The 16,455-nt window shown below is 46.9% G+C and overlaps 1 protein-coding gene across 1 annotated transcript; it reads left to right on the top strand.

The window, feature by feature from the left end:
• The first annotated feature begins 2,974 nt into the window (after positions 1-2,974).
• Positions 2,975-16,234, top strand: LOC138645686 (uncharacterized). The gene is made up of 16 exons (XM_069735154.1): positions 2,975-3,051; positions 4,118-4,170; positions 4,263-4,291; positions 5,896-5,964; positions 6,166-6,231; positions 6,423-6,518; positions 6,608-6,691; positions 8,758-9,031; positions 10,736-10,927; positions 12,492-12,520; positions 12,618-12,674; positions 12,869-12,940; positions 13,914-13,988; positions 14,180-14,269; positions 15,737-15,823; positions 16,044-16,234. The coding sequence occupies exons 2-15, from the start codon at positions 4,140-4,142 to the stop codon at positions 15,788-15,790; spliced, it is 1,218 nt and encodes a 405-aa protein (XP_069591255.1). The 5' UTR covers positions 2,975-3,051; positions 4,118-4,139; the 3' UTR covers positions 15,791-15,823; positions 16,044-16,234.
• The last annotated feature ends 221 nt before the right edge of the window (positions 16,235-16,455 follow it).

The raw sequence follows: 16,455 nt of genomic DNA, 5'->3' as shown, positions 1-16,455 counted from the left end.
GGCATAGGACAGAGTGGCCAGCCGCGGCCAACCAATGGAAGCGCCCACCCTGTTGTACACCTCTGTATTAAAGGGACAATGAAGCAGGACGTGCTCCATGCTTTCCAGCATGGTAGCGCAAGCCTCACGGGGACAATTCCTGTCCACGGAGCTCCTGTACTTCAAATTGTCCCTCACATACAACTTACCTTGGAACCAGCGCCAAGTCAAGTCCCAATATTTCTTGGGGATCCTGCTAGAATTTAACAAACTCAACCCAACCTCTAGCTCCCGACTCAGGCAGTCCTTGAGGATCAATGGTCTCTAAAAATGCGAAAGCAAGACCCGCATGTCGAGGAGTTTCCTCGGGAGGGACCTCACATCCCACATTCCCAGACCCCACCGGCGCATCATCTTCTGAACCGGGGTAACATAAGCCGGGAGATGCCCGTGCGGTGTGCGAAGATCCTTCAATCTTCCCCCTGTCTCCCATTCCTGGAAGAAAGGCTGAAACCATCCCTTGCAGGTGAATACCCACGGAGGAGCCCTCTCTTTCCAGAGGTTTGCCACGTTAACTTTCAAAAAGATGTTCACTAGAAACACCACGGGGTTCACCATATTCAACCCCCCTAGTCTCCTCGTGCGGTAAGTGACCTCCCGTTTGACTAGGTTTAGTCTATTCCCCCATAACATCCGGAAGAACAGACTGTAGACCCGTGTCCAGAGAGGCTCCGGCAAGACACAGACGCTGCCCAAGTAGATTAGCAAGGGGAGCAGGAAAGCTTTGCACAGGTCAACCCTTTCCCTCAGGGTCAAGACCAACCCTTCCATTGGTCCACTCTTTGGGCGACACCTTTGATTCTGCCTTCCCAGTTTTTTGTGGGGTAATCACCCTGGCCAAATTCGATGCCTAGGACTTTGGCATGTTCTTGGGCTTCGGGGAGGGTGTCCGGAAGATCAAACGTGGGATCCCCACCTCCCAGCCAGAGACTCTCACATTTGTCCTGGTTGACCTTGGACCCGGATGCCTCCGAGTAGCTCTCCACTTCTGACATCACCACCATCGCCTCCTCTTGCGAAGAAACAAAGACGGCGACATCGTCCGCGTAGGCCACTACCCCAGGATAGCCTCCAGCGCCGCCACGCCCATCCTCAACCCCGCCAACGGTCCACAATCGACCCTTCTGAAGAATGGATCGATCGCAATCATGTAAAGCAAAGGGCTAAGAGAGCAGCCCTGGCGGACACCAGATCCCACCCCGAAAGGTTGTCCAATCCACACGTTTACCAGAGGGAAAGTCTCAGCCCCTGCGTACAAGGTCTTAAGCCAGTCCACAAACCCTCCAGGCAGACCATACCTCAAAAGAGTGGGCCAGAGGTACTCGTGGTCGACCCGATCAAAGGCCTTTGTGTGATCCAGGGTCAGCAAGAACCCCTTCCAAAGGCCTGCCCTGCCTTGCTCCACGGCCTCTCGGACACCCAGAACAGTACTGAAAGTGCTACGGCCAGGAACGCAACAGTGCTGGGCCTCCGAAAGGAGCCGCGGTGCAAACTTCACCAGCCTGTTGAAGAGTATCTTAGCCAAAACCTTCCTGTCCACATTGAGAAGTGATATGGGACGCCAATTCTCAATGCGTGACGGATCCTTACCCTTTGACAAAATGATCAAAGCCGACCTCCTTAATGATCTCGGCAGAGTGCCCGAGGAGAGACACTCATTAAACACCTGAGTCAAGAGGGGGACCAAGGAGTCCCTAAAGGTCTTAAAGAACTCGGATGTTAAGCCATCCGGGCATCCGGACCTGGTGATGTTTTGGGCCTGAGCCCATCGATCGCCAGTCTCACTTCCTCTTCTTTCATTGCTTCCACTAAACTGCCCAGCGAGAGGTCAGCCCCTGGCTCAGGATATAAAGTATATCGTAGCACAACTGCAGTGGTGCCAAGTAGGTCCCCAGGCCAATGTGAAATGACACTTGGCACTCAACTTAATGCAAGATTCCAGAAGTGATTTTAATGCAGTCCGTTCAAATGTGACAAAACGTTTCGGTTCAACACGGACCTTCGTCAGTCCGACTGCTTCAGAGAAGAAAGTGTAGAGGTAAGGACGCAGATTGCTTGTGCAGACCGCCTGTATATCTCGTAGGTGGGTGTGGGCCGAGATAGCCCTTCAAATGGTCACAGTAGATCTGTGAGCGAAGGAAACAAGCTGCTGTCAGAGATCCTTCTTACACCAACATGGTGTGGACATGGCCACCGACCCCATGGGAACGCAACTACTGGTCCCTTCACCAGCGAGATTAGTCCCAGCTTCGCCTGTCCCGCAGTCGCCGCTTTCAGTACCGCACTGGCGAAGGAACGCGGACAGCGACTGAACGGCTGACCGAGGTAAAGACACAAGTTACACCTGATCCTGCCACAGGTCGCAGCGAGATGACCGAGGTAAAGACACAAGTTACACCTGATCCTGCCACAGGTCGCAGGGAGATGGCCGAGGTCCCCACACAAGTTACACCTGATCCTGCCACAGGTCGCAGGGAGATGACCGAGGTAAAGACACAAGTTACACCTGATCCTGCCACAGGTCGCAGCGAGATGGCCGAGGTCCCCACACAGTGCGCATTTCGGGGGGGTACACTGCGCACTGAAGAGTGTGGGGCAGCCGCACCGGTGACAGACCTGAGGCCTCCAGGAAGCCTGCCCCTCCCTGGGGAGAAGAAGACTCTGGCCTCCTCATGGAAGAAGTGCTGGAGCTCCTAGCAGGGGGCAACTGATTGTGGGGCCTGTCCTACAGTCTCCTCCCCGGTAATGGCTGATAACAGGGAGTAATAGATTGCAGATTATACGCCTGATTGACTGCTCCTCCTCTGAATGATGGGAGTTACTGTTCTGTGCCGGGTGATAATGGATGGGTGCAATCCTCCCCTCCTCCAGCCTTTCCTCTCCTTTCACTTTCACTATGACTCTTAGATCAAGTCTGCAGAGTAAAAGGGGTTAAAGTACAAGAGTCACCCGAGACGGCTGCAGAGAAAACGAGGTAACGAGTGCGGACCCCAAATTAGATGAGACAGAGACGTAAGAACCGAACGAAAAGGGAGAAGAGAGACAGAGACAGCGGGAGATAGAGATAGAAAGAAGAGAAAGGAGAAAGAAAAGATAAGAACAGAGGAAATAAGAGCAACTGAGAGATACGAAGAGAAGAACACAGAAAAAGAGAGAGCAGAGGGAGAATAGAGAGAGAACAGAGAGAGAAGAACACAGAGACAGAGAGCAGAGGCCGAACAGAGAGAGGAGAAGACAGAGAGCAGAGGCAGAGAGACAGGGACAGAGAGCAGAGGCAGAGAAGAGAAAGGAGAAAGAGATAAGAACAGAGGAAATAAGAGCAACTGAGAGATACGAAGAGAAGAACACAGAGAAAGAGAGAACAGAGGGAGAACAGAGAGAGAGAGAGCAGAGGGAGAACAGAGAGAGAACAGAGAGAGAAGAACACAGAGGCAGAGAGGAGAGGCAGAGGCCAAGCAGAGAGAGAAGAACACAGAGAGCAGAGGCAGAGAGCAGAGTCCGACTTCCTGACTTCCCCCCTCCTCTGTGTAGGATCTCTATGAGGATTGCGCCATATTGTGACTGCCCATCACAGGAGGTGAAGGCTCCAGACGCCCCTCAGCCCTCGCGGGGGGTCCTGCACTCCAGACTCCGCCCCTCGGGATGTGGATGATACATTATTTACAAATATTACTAAACGTTGTATCAATGTAACAATTTGGATGTTCTGTAGCTGCTGAGCTCCATCACCTCCCATTTCCTGCTGCAGGAAGAGATGAGAAGTTACAAAGGCCTCCTCACACCTCAGCCACCTGTCAGCCACCTCTATCAGCCACCTCTGTCAGCCACCTCTGTCAGCCACCTCTATCAGCCACCTCTGTCAGCCACCTCTGTCAGCCACCTCTGTCAGCCACCACAGGGACAGCAGAGTACAAGGAACATACTGTAGCATTTGTTACATTTCTTATCCTCCAGAGCTGCACTCACTATTCTGCTGTTACATCGTGTCTTATCCTCCAGTCACCTCCAGAGCTGCACTCAGTATTCTGCTCTTACATTGGGCCTTCTGATGCAGTCATGTTCTTTGCTCCTCTTCCAGATCCCTCGCTCCGCACAGCAGCATGGACGCTCTTGCAGATCAGATCGGGAGAGGTAATAGTGGAGACCCGAGAGTCCTGGGGTAATGCGGAGGGATGATGGCGGCCGCGCTGCACCTCTAATCATTGCTCTCATTATCTTTGCAGTGAAATTCGGCCCCGTCCCCCTGACGTTTGTAAGTGTCCGACGTTATTATCAATATGGGTGATGATGATTGGAGTTGTCACATCTCTGTTATGATGAGTTATGGCTCTGATGACACCAGGAGTAAGTGTATCATAGTGGGGGTAATTTATATATTATTAGTGGCGGTATTATTAGTATTTATATTATTCATATTAGTGGCGGTATTATTAGTATTTATATTATTAGTATTAGTGGTGGTATTATTAGTATTTATATTATTAGTATTAGTGGCGGTATTATTATTTTTTATAGTATTAGTGGCGGTATTATTAGTATTTATATTATTATTAGTGGTAGTATTATTAGTATTTATATTATGAGTATTAGTGGCGGTATTATTATTATTATTTATATTATTAGTATTATTGGTAGTATTATTTGTGTTTAAAGTATTAGTGGTGGTATTATTAGTATTTATATTATTAGTATTAGTGGCGGTATTATTAGTATTTATAGTATTAGTATTAGTGGTAGCATTAGTATTTATAGTATTAGTGGCGGTATTATTAGTGTTTAAAGTATTAGTATTAGTGGTGGTATTATTAGTATTTATATTAGTATTAGTGGCGGTATTATTAGTATTTATATTATTAGTATTAGTGGCGGTATTATTAGTATTTATAGTATTAGTATTAGTGGCGGTATTATTAGTATTTCTATTACTAGTGTTAGTAGTAGTGTTATTAGTATTTTTTATCATTAGTGGTAGTATTATTTGTATTTATACTATTAGTATTAGTGGCGGTATTATTAGTATTTCTATTATTAGTATTAGTGGCAGTATTATTAGTATTTATATTATTAGTATTAGTGGCGGTATTATTAGTATTTATGTTATTAGTATTAGTGGCGGTATTATTAGTATTTATATTATTAGTATTAGTGGCAGTATTAGTATTTATATTATTAGTATTAGTGGCGGTATTATTAGTATTTATAGTATTAGTATTAGTGGCGGTATTATTAGTATTTATATTATTAGTATTAGTTGTAGTGTTATTAGTATTTCTATTATGAGTATTAGTGGCGGTATTATTAGTATTTATATTAGTATTAGTGGCGGTATTATTAGTATTTATAGTATTAGTGGCGGTATTATTAGTATTTCTATTATTGATATTAGTGGCGGTATTATTAGTATTTCTATTATTAGTATTAGTGGCGGTATTCTTATTACTTATGTTATTAGTATTAGCGGCGGTATTATTAGTATTTCTATTATTAGTATTAGTGGCGGTATTATTAGTATTTATAGTATTAGTATTAGTGGTAGTGTTCTTAGTATTTTTATCATTAGTGGCGGTATTATTTGTATTTATACTATTAGTATCAGTGGTAGTATTATTAGTATTTCTTTCATTAGTATTAGTGGTAGTAGCATTTCTATTAGTGGTGGTAGTGATGGCAGCAGTAGTACTTCAATAATTACTATTATTTTATTATTTATATTTATTATTATTATTATTTTTTGTGTTTTCAGTCTTCTGATGGTGTGAACAATGTCCCTACAGGCTTGTTCACTGTGTGCATGGCTCATGTGTTTCTGTGTAATATTATTAGAATCGTTATTATCTTCCTATGTTGATCTCTCAGATCTTCGGTGTCGCGCTCGTTCCCCTGTGGACCTCGTTCTCCAGCTATGACACCTCTTTGTTATTTTCGGTAAGTATAACTTTTGGAGTTTGGGGTAATGATGACATCATGGTGCACTCTAGTTCAGACCCGCCCCCGAGGAGCAGAGGATGCTCCTGGCCCCATGTCTGACACCACTGAGCACACTACAGGATGACTGATAATTTAGGGGGAGCTGGTCTGATCTCTGGGTCTTCCTGCAGATATTGATCATTGATTATTTCCTTCTAGATGTTCATCATCATCACAGTCATAGTGAAAGGTTCTCTGCTCTCGTGCTGGATCCTGATCAGGGCGGTGAGTGACTGGTCACAGCTGACATATGGAGCTCTGCTCATCCAGAGTCTCCTGGTGCATAACGTAGGAGGATGATGTGACTCTGCTGAGGGGACTTACTGCTGAGACTCCACAATCCCATTCCCGCCATGTGTGGCCCGGTGTTGCTGCGTTACTCCAGGGCTGATACCTTTCTCATTTCTCGGTTGCAGACGTCATGGATCGTGCAGATGACTTCGGTGTTGGGTGTGATGATCGCTCAGATGTTTCTCCTTCAGTTCAGTCTTCACGCTTCTCTCTTCTCCGTGGTGAGTAGGAGACACGGATCTGACCAAGCCGTGTTACATATAATCTCCGGCTCTGTAATAACGGCCTACTCTCTCGTTTCCTCCTGAAGGTCGTCCTCGTTCCTCCATCCACCTTCACCGGGATTTGCGTCTGTAAATTCCATCTTTGTGGCCAGGGAGATGACAAGCATGAGGTGAGCTATGAGCTGATAAACGTGACAGTGAGGAGGTCGGACATGTGTGACGGGGAGAATCATGGACAGGTGGATCGTTGAGGAGGGTGGATGAGTGTGATGTTGAGGGTGTCAACAACTGTGGCGGTGAGGGTGACCGATGACTGTGAAGGTAAGGGGGCTATAGACTGACAGTGAGGGGACCGATGAGTGTGACCAAAAGGGGGTAAACGACTGATGGATACAGGGACCCATGACTGTCGGTTAGGGGAGCCCATGACTGTGTTGGTTAGGGGGATCGCTAAGTTCAACGGTTAGGAAAACCAATGATTGTGACTATGAGTAGACTGACGACTGTGGAAGTTAGGGGTTAGACCAGTGTGACAGTGAGTGAGAAGGTTGAACGTGTGTGACCGTGAGAAATATGGACAGGTATAACATTGAGGAGGGTGGATCAGTGTGACATTGAGGGGATCAACAACTGTGGTGGTGAGGGTGACCGATGACTGTGAAGGCAAGGGGGCTATTGACTGACTGTGAGGGGACCGATGAGTGTGACAATAAGAGGGTGACGGTGATGGTGAGGGGGACCCATGACTGTGTTGGCTAAGGGGACCAAAAAGGCCAACGGTGAGGAGGACCAATGATTGTGACTATGAGTAGACCGATGACTGTGGCGGTGAGAGGGTTGGACTAGTGTGACGGTGAGAAGGTCAGGCGTCTGACAGTGAGGGAGACCAAGGACTGTGGCAGTGAGGATGCTCACGAGTGTGGGAGACACACTCTGAACAAGTGGCCATCCTCATGAGATAGACATCCAATCTCACCACTGGTTGTACATTTTTGGGATTCCCTAACTGACCACTGACCACGATCTATTAGGTGCAGATGCCTCAACCTCACATCATGCAGCAGCATTGCTGACCCCAAAATATATAAGCAAAAAAGTCCAATCTAAAGCCACTGAGTCTTCTCTGGAGGGATCATCGAGCTCAAAAAACCTTCATTAGATGTAGCGCTGGAAAGGCGCCCCGGCTGGCAGACATCAGCGTCGGTCTCAGTGTAAAGTACCGGAGGGCGGCAGTCGCGGCCGAGCTGCTGCTCCATGAGCTCCTGGCACTTTACAGGAACCTCGTGTCCCAGTCTCCATGTGCTGTCAGGTGTGGGGTGCAGCAGACTCACTTGTAGGCCACAGGCCTCCGCCATTTCCAGGCCTCCATCTTCATGGGCTGCCGCACACAACTCAGGGAACGTGCAGTTCACATTAACAAACAAAAGTTTGCTGATCAGTTCTAGTTCACCAGACTGTAGCACGCAGTGTCGGTTACAACACTTCTTGCTTCTTGTCCCATTAGTAAAGTACGTTCTCAGCATTATGGTCCGTTCCTCCTGGACTGTCCCTACGTTTGCGATTTCTGTCGGCCCCAGGGATTTCCCGTCCAGTTCCACAGTGTATCCAGGATCCATTACCTTCCTTTTACGCGGTTCCACATCCATCATCGCCTATGTGCCAGAGGATAAGGGTTAGGGTTAGGGATCCGGACTTTGCAGGAATATCTGTAAGGCCTCCCACGGCCCCGAACGATAAGTCCTTGCTGCCGCCAGCAGCCCACTGCACTTGAATTTGACCTTCAATACTGTACTTCCCTATCTAAACCGTACCAGGATACAGTCCCCTTTTCGCTGGGGCTTGTCCCTCCCACTATGGGCTAGTCCTAAACTTTAACCATCTACTATTTACACTACAGAGAATTCCTGTCACATACTATGAATATTGTACTAAAGATACTTATCACACTCTATGCATAAAACATATTACACTTACAATGCTAACTCTATAGTCACTAGAGGAAGCACAGGCCAGAAGTGGAACTGGTGGGATCCAGAACTGAAGTGAACATCTTGAGATCGTGGCCATTAACAAACCTCAACTTGAATGGTGCTGGCTTTGTGGTCACCACATGGACTTTACTCTGTTTCTGGCCATCTCCCTAGATGTTAGCTGTACTCCCGCCCCATCTATGTTGCCTTTTCACTATTTCTCCAGATCATGTTGCTTCATCTTGAGTTTTCTCATTTCATTCCAGGATCCTGTTCCCGGCCCCCGGAGCAGAGCGGTAATCGGGATATTCTCCCGGAGTTCGCAGGAAGAGTACTCCTGGCTGGCCTCCATGCTGAGCAGAGTGGGGAGAGTAGTACCTTTCGGTATCACAAACTCCAATGCTCATCAGTTCAACCAGCAGGTGCCCCAGTGCACGTTTGCCATATTGTATCACTCAAAGACGCGAGGACGTGTCAACATCACCGACGTTACGGACTCTCTGTACGATGAAGAGCTGAGCTTCATGTCAAAAGTGCTCGGTAAGAGGAAGACAAGTGCGATGCCAATCACAGCAGCCAATCAGGCCTTCTCTTCTGGTTATTCACATTTACAACTAAATGTACAGCTTTGTTAAGGTGGCATGGGCATCTGCACTGGGCATCTGCACTGGGTATCTGCACTGGGTATCTCCACTGGACATCTCCACTGGGCATCTCCACTGGGCATCTTCTCTTTGCATCTCCACTGGGTATCTGCACTGGGCATCTCCACTGGGCATCTGCACTGGGCATCTCCACTGGCCATCTTCTCTTTGCATCTTCTCTTGGCATCTCCACTGGGTTTCTCTACTGGGCATCTCCACTGAGCATGTCCCTTGTGCATCTTCGCTTGGCTTCTTCTATGGATATCTGCACTTTGCATGTCTGATGAGCATCCCCATTAGACTTCACTTGGTATTTCCATTAGGCTTCGCCACTGGTCATCTCCTCTGGGCATCACTTACAGGATTCACACACAATGAATTGGTTACTGGTTTCTCCTAGAAGAACTTCACTGTTAGAACAACAAGTGAATACGGGGCTGTGTCTGGTCCTACACCTCGAGGTTCGAGGGACTCCAGAGGCACCAGCAGCTTCAAATATCTGTTTGCTGCTTTGTAATGGTATTTTGGTAACTGCTCTCTTAATCCAATGAATTTGTCTGGCAGAAACCTTCCTCATTATGCCTTTATCTGCATGAACTCTGTCTGTGCTCTGTTTCAGTCACAAATCTCTTCACAGTATGATGACCACTCTTAAGTTTTCGTGAAATATCTAATGTTTTCATACCTTGTCCAAGGCATTGCACTATTTAACGCTTTTCAGCAGCAGAGAGAGATCCTTTTTATTTCCCATATTGCTTGAAACCTTTGGCTACTTAATAATGTGGAACATAATTTTTAAGTAATTTTCCTTTAATTAGAATCACCTGGAAAACTAATTATCACACGTGTTTAAGATTGATTTCAGTGATCCATTGAGCCCTGAGACACAATAACATCCACGAGTTTATTTGAAAAACAAAACAATTAAATCTTTATGACACTTAAATCCAATTTGCATAATAATTTGGAACACGGTGTATGCCAGTTTCACAGGATTCTGCACAGTTGACTCCACTCTTCTCATCTCTTTTAGTAGGGAATGGTGGACACTTCTTCTGATTCTCCATTATTACACTCATTCTCTTTGATCATCAATGGTTCCTTGGTCTTACCGGTCAAAGTGGAAGAGTTGAAGACCCAACGGCCTGTCTGAAAGATATTTATGGTGCTAAAGATTAATTTCATTGGAGAAACTAGATCTGTGACAGACTCATCACAACCAATGACCATTCTAATAGAAGGGGTTTCTTGGATTCGACAAACATATCCACTTTTGCCCAAAACAGCACCCTCCTGCTCCAAGGGTCTTGTCTGAGCTGTTTTTGTAAGACATCTCACAACTTTTTCTTTCCAGGGATGGCCTCTTAAACCTGACATTAGACATTCTCTGTATTATTAGATCCATTTTATCCAAGATCTAGCCACACCGGGCTGGACAACCCTTGGAGGCAGGACATTTGCTTTCTGTGTCATTTTGACTGTTTTCTGTAAATGTCTTTGGGAGCTTTGGTCCAGCAGGAATGTGGAGTCTTCTCTGTTCCTCATATTCCCCCTCTTCTCCATTTGTAATTTATCTCATTCGTCTCTATCGCCCTTATAGGTAAGAGTAACGTGATTGTCGTGGCTGACGACATGGATGACAGCAGCCCCAGGGCAGCACAGAACATCTTGACTAACCAGCCGTCCATTGCTCAGCTGGCCAGCGGCGTCTATCTGTTTACCACAAAGGAGAAAATGGACAATCAGCTGATACAGGACAAAGTTCAGCCAATATATGATAAATTCTCCAAAGGTATAAGTGAGGTGTTGGTCTAGAGAGAACAGGGTGGTGGTGGTGGTGGTGGGAGATAGGGCAGCCACGGAAGTGAATTCATATCGTGAAACAGGCCGCTGTGTGGAACAGTAGAACGTCATTGTGGTCATGATCCAACCATGACCTTCACCATCTAAACCTTTGGGGTTCACCGCATTTCTTTACAAAATGTCCCTCCTATATTCATAGCTGTATTCAACCAAGTAGATGAGATGCCAAATGAAGGTGGAGAATTCCCCAGTGATTGTACAAATAACAAGTCTCCACCCTACATGGTATCAGAATCTCTAAGATTAGCATCGATAAGAAGGATCAGAATGGTGGGATCACTTCTTTAATCATAGGAATCTTCTTCCCGAGATCCTTGTAGAGTCACCCATGATTCTCCATTGAATTTTTGTCCTTACTCTGACAAGAGGATAATGCGTCTCATGTGAATATGTCCGCTCTTTATTAAACATACATTAAAGCTGATTTTTATCTGTGCTCATGGTTTGGAATTTTCTGGGGATGGCCAAACTCTTGACTCTGTACCTTCTTAATGAAGCGTCTCCACACATGGCAAATCATCGAATGTCTTGTCTCCATGAATGTGCATGTCCTTAACAAACTGGACAATGTAAGGTGTTGATTGGGATGGTATTAATGAGGTTGGATGATAAATGTGAACTGGTGGTATTCCCACCATCTTCTACTCTACAAAACACAACCATTGATGACTATCTATAACTATATTCATATCGTCTGTGGTACAAGTATGGTAGGGTCCCTTCAACTGGGTGATTCTTTGTGTATTCTTTGGTCATTGACCCTTAATGTGTAATTATTGGGATATTGGCGGCATCAGCTACAATGAATGGACTATGTGCACTGGGGTCAAGTGTGGAAATTCAACGAGGACGTAAGGCTGGATGCTTGGAGGAGTACTGAATGGCACTTCATCGAGGAGGTAAGGCTGGATGCTTGGTGGAGTTTCTTACTTCTTCAAGGTGTTAAGGATGGATGCTTGGCAGAGTATGGTACTTCCTTGAGGAGGTAAGGCTGGATGCTTGGTGGAGTTTCTTACTTCTTCAAGGTGTTAAGGATGGATGCTTGGCAGAGTATGGTACTTCCTTGAGGAGGTAAGGCTGGATTCTTGGTGGAGTTTCTAACTTTCTCGAGGTGGTAAAGCTGGATTCTTGATGGACTTTCTTCTTTTTGGAAGAGGTAAGAATGGATGCTTGGCACAATATAGTACTTTCTTGAGGAGGTAAGGCTGGATTCTTGGTGGAGTTTCTAACTTTCTCGAGGAGGTAAGGCTGGATTCTTGGTGGAGTTTCTAACTTTCTCGAGGAGGTAAGGCTGGATTCTTGGTGGAGTTTCTTCTTTTTTGAAGAGGTAAGGATGGATGTTTGGCAGAATATAGTACTTTCTTGAGGAGGTAAGGTTGAATTCTTGGTGGAGTTTCTTACTTCTTCGAGGTGGTAAGGATGGATGCTTGGTGGAGTATCATCATTTCTTGAATATCTTTTGATGAAATAAACTGTTTTCTTTTTCCCCTCAGGGTTGGCCAGTGAACTTGTAGCTGATCTAGTAAGTACATATTCATAGCTCAGGAGCAGGTGCACAGTTGATGGTGACCTCTCGCTACGGCCTCTGTATTTTCTCACTGTTTGTTTCTTGTGCTCAGGTGTTGATCTTCTTGGTTGTTGCTCCCTGGTTGTACTTCATCTGTTTCATCTATGATGTGAGTCAGGGGAATTGAGTGGATGACTGGAGGCATTTGTCACGTTTAGGGTCGTTATTATCTAGAGGACGTGTATACGCACAGATGTATTAATCCTTATACAATCATTCATTGTGGCCATCATGGTCCCAGAAATTCACGAGGAACCTGTCCCGATCACTTGGGTCATTGATCTTCTCTTCTTTTGTCTTCAGGTGTTTTTCCTAATAACAACAAACCTGAGCGGATCATTTCTCATGGTTTACGCCACTCATGCTTCCAATCATGTGAGTAAAGAAAATAATTAAAAGGAATGATGGGTCCAGGCTTCGACGTAATGATACGTACAGATATACTGTAAATACATAATGTAACAATGGTCCTATCCCTAATCCTAATCATAAGCCTAACACTAAACCGATCCATAGCCATAAACCTAACCCTAAAAAATGGTTAGAAAAAGTGTAAATCCATAAAAGAAAGAAAAGTATTTATCCTGTTGTCATCATTAGCTGCTCACCTGTCTTTGCGTTGCTTCTTTTGCAGAATGCAGAAGTCCAGATGGGTTTATCGGCTTCTGCGCTCTGCACAAGCAGCGGCTGAGAACCAAAGCTCCTTCATCACACTGAGCTTCGTCCTTTTGTTTGCTACTGGGGATGAGCGGACCCCTGGACGTTCCGGTTCTGATACTTCACCAGAACTTTATTTCAGAGTTGATATCCGGTTCCAGAACAGTACCCAAACTTTAACCAGAACCCAAACCCCATTAAAAACAATGAGGGCCCAAATTTTTGACCTGAAAAATTCTCAATCTTTCCCCGCAATGGACTACTTCCCCCGGAATTCTGAACATTGCAACGGGTGACGGGCCGATACAAAGACCAAACTTTAAAGTTCGGGTTCGCTCATCTCTCGTTGCTACTTATGCAGAGCGCAGCAGCCGATGGCAGTCTAATCTCGTCTACTGAGATCTTCATGAGCTCCGCTGGACGACCACTCACTGCACAACTCCAAGAAGAAGCCACTTATGAAGGCCCCCAGTCATTTAACATTAGGATAGGCATGGGACATAGATCAGAGGGAAATATTGTGCCCCCTTAGATTCTGGCACCTGGGTCACCCCCACACGACACCACTGAGTATATGGTCAGGTATGAATGAGTATTGGGGGCTGCTCATGGCTAGCTCCACATGTGGGGGTCTATACTGGGGGACACATTTACTTTTCTTTTCGTTACCCTTGGTAATTTTGCCCCCCAGCGTGACTCTGTGCTTCCATCTACGTATCCCATCAAGCGGCAGAGAAACTCGCCCCATTCATGGGGCAAAAAGAAGGTAAGTTGAAATGTGAGGATGGAAATGGCGCTGGTCAATAATGAACGCGTGGTTCATGGAAAAAAACTGAGATACTACCAATTTGCAAAATAAAGAAATTCTCCGAATTCATGTCATCTCCTGAGATTTTTTCCATGGGTGACACCCCTATGGATCACGCCTATCCACCATGAGGGTCTTTTCTTTTGCAGGATGCCCGGACGGTGGGACTCGTTACAGTTCTGGTAGTGATGATGGTGGAACTGTTTTCCTTGTACTGGATAGAATCAAGTATAAACACGGTGAGTGCGTCTGCGCCATCGGTGCCATCCACCAGTGCCGGTCACCAGTGCCGATCACCAGTGGCATCCACCAGTGCCGATCACCAGGGCCATCCACCAGTGCCGGCCATCAGTGCCGATCACCAGTGGCATCCACCAGTGCCGGTCACCAGGGCCATCCACCAGTGCCGGCCATCAGTGCCGATCACCAGTGGCATCCACCAGTGCCGGTCACCAGTGCTGATCACCAGTGGCATCCACCAGTGCCGGTCACCAGGGCCATCCACCAGTGCCGGTCACCAATGTCATCCACCAGTGCCATCCACCAGTGCCGGTCACCAATGTCATCCACCAGTGCCGGTCACCAATGTCATCCACCAGTGCCATCCACCAGGGCCATCCACCAGTGCCGGTCACCAATGTCATCCACCAGTGCCGGTCACCAATGTCATCCACCAGTGCCGGTCACCAATGTCATCCACCAGTGCCGGTCACCAATGTCATCCACCAGTGCCATCCACCAGTGCCGGTCACCAATGTCATCCACCAGTGCCATCCACCAGTGCCATCCACCAGTGCCGGTCACCAGTGCCATCCACCAGTGCCATCCAGCAGTGCCATCCACCAGTGCCATCCACCAGTGCCGGTCACCAATGTCATCCACCAGTGCCATCCACCAGTGCCGGTCACCAATGTCATCCACCAGTGCCATCCACCAGTGCCATCCACCAATGTCATCCACCAGTACCATCCACCAGTGCCGGTCACCAATGTCATCCACCAGTGCCATCCACCAGTGCCGGTCACCAGTGCCATCCACCAGTGCCATCCAGCAGTGCCAGTCACCAATGTCATCCACCAGTGCCATCCACCAGTGCCATCCACCAGTGCCGGTCACCAATGTCATCCACCAGTGCCATCCACCAGTGCCGGTCACCAATGTCATCCACCAATGTCATCCACCAGTGCCGGCCACCGGTGCCATCCACCAGTGCCATCCACCAGTGCCATCCACCAGTGCCGGTCACCAGTGCCATCCACCAGTGCTGTCCATCAGTACCGACCATCAGTGCTGGCCTCCAGTGCTGGTCACCAGTGCCATCCACCAGTGCCGGTGACCAGTGCCATCCACCAGTGCCGGTCACCAGTGCCATCCACCAGTGCTGTCCATCAGTACCGACCATCAGTGCTGGCCTCCAGTGCTGGTCACCAGTGCCATCCACCAGTGCCGGTGACCAGTGCCATCCACCAGTGCCGGTCACCAGTGCCATCCACCAGTGCTGTCCATCAGTACCGACCATCAGTGCTGGCCTCCAGTGCTGGTCACCAGTGCCATCCACCAGTGCCATCCACCAGTGCTGTCCATCAGTGCTGTCCATCAGTACCGACCATCAGTGCCATCCACCAGTGCCGGTGACCAGTGCCATCCACCAGTGCCGGCCATCGGTGACCGTCTGCTCCGTACTGACACTGTTTCCTTCTCCACAGGTCTTGGTCATCGCGCAGTCACTTGCCACAGGAGTCTTCATCCAGATCTGCTAGGACCAAGGATCCACCAGCCTCACAGAAATAAAGGTGCGGGGTCTTGTCTGAATCTGGAGATTCCTAAAAACAAGGGATAATAATAAAAAAGGTTTTGAAACCTTAGATGGCGATAGGTTAAAGATATTACTGAAAAGGGCACAGTGACCAATCAGGTTTCAGCTCTGGAATCTTCTCATTGGAAAGTAAACACTGCGCTCTCATTGGCTGTGCTGGGAATTGATCCAACCTGAAAATTATTCTTCTTTTCCAGCAACTTCTGTAGGAATCATCCAGAAATCAGAATACAGAGGAAATGTATGAAGGACGATAAAGGGAAATACGGGCATTCAAAAGAGGAAGCGATCATTCCGGATATTATCAATATCATGTTTACATGTCCTCCTAATATATGTAAAAAATGTACAACACCTGGGAGAATAAAATGTATATTATACAGCGGTATCAGCCATATTGTCATCTCTAGGGGGCAGTAATATAGTAGTTATATTCTTGTACATAGTAGCAGTATTATAGTAGTTATATTCTTGTACATAGGAGCAGTATTATAGTAGTTATATTCTTGTACATAGGGGCAGTATAATAGTAGTTATATTCCTGTACATAGGAGCAGTATTATAGTAGTTATATTCTTGTACATAGGGGCAGTATTATAGTAGTTATAT

This window comes from Ranitomeya imitator, chromosome 7 (genome assembly GCF_032444005.1).
Source record: "Ranitomeya imitator isolate aRanImi1 chromosome 7, aRanImi1.pri, whole genome shotgun sequence".
NCBI lineage: Eukaryota > Metazoa > Chordata > Amphibia > Anura > Dendrobatidae > Ranitomeya > Ranitomeya imitator.
This window is presented reverse-complemented; position numbering and strand designations above follow the sequence as displayed.

Excerpts from the sequence above, each read along its gene's own strand:
- LOC138645686 (XM_069735154.1), top strand. The coding sequence starts at position 4,140 with ATGGACGCTCTTGCAGATCAGATCGGGAGAG. Across the intron at positions 4,292-5,895 it reads GCCCCGTCCCCCTGACGTTT|ATCTTCGGTGTCGCGCTCGT; the intron begins GTAAGTGTCCGA and ends TTGATCTCTCAG. Across the intron at positions 6,519-6,607 it reads ACGCTTCTCTCTTCTCCGTG|GTCGTCCTCGTTCCTCCATC; the intron begins GTGAGTAGGAGA and ends TTCCTCCTGAAG.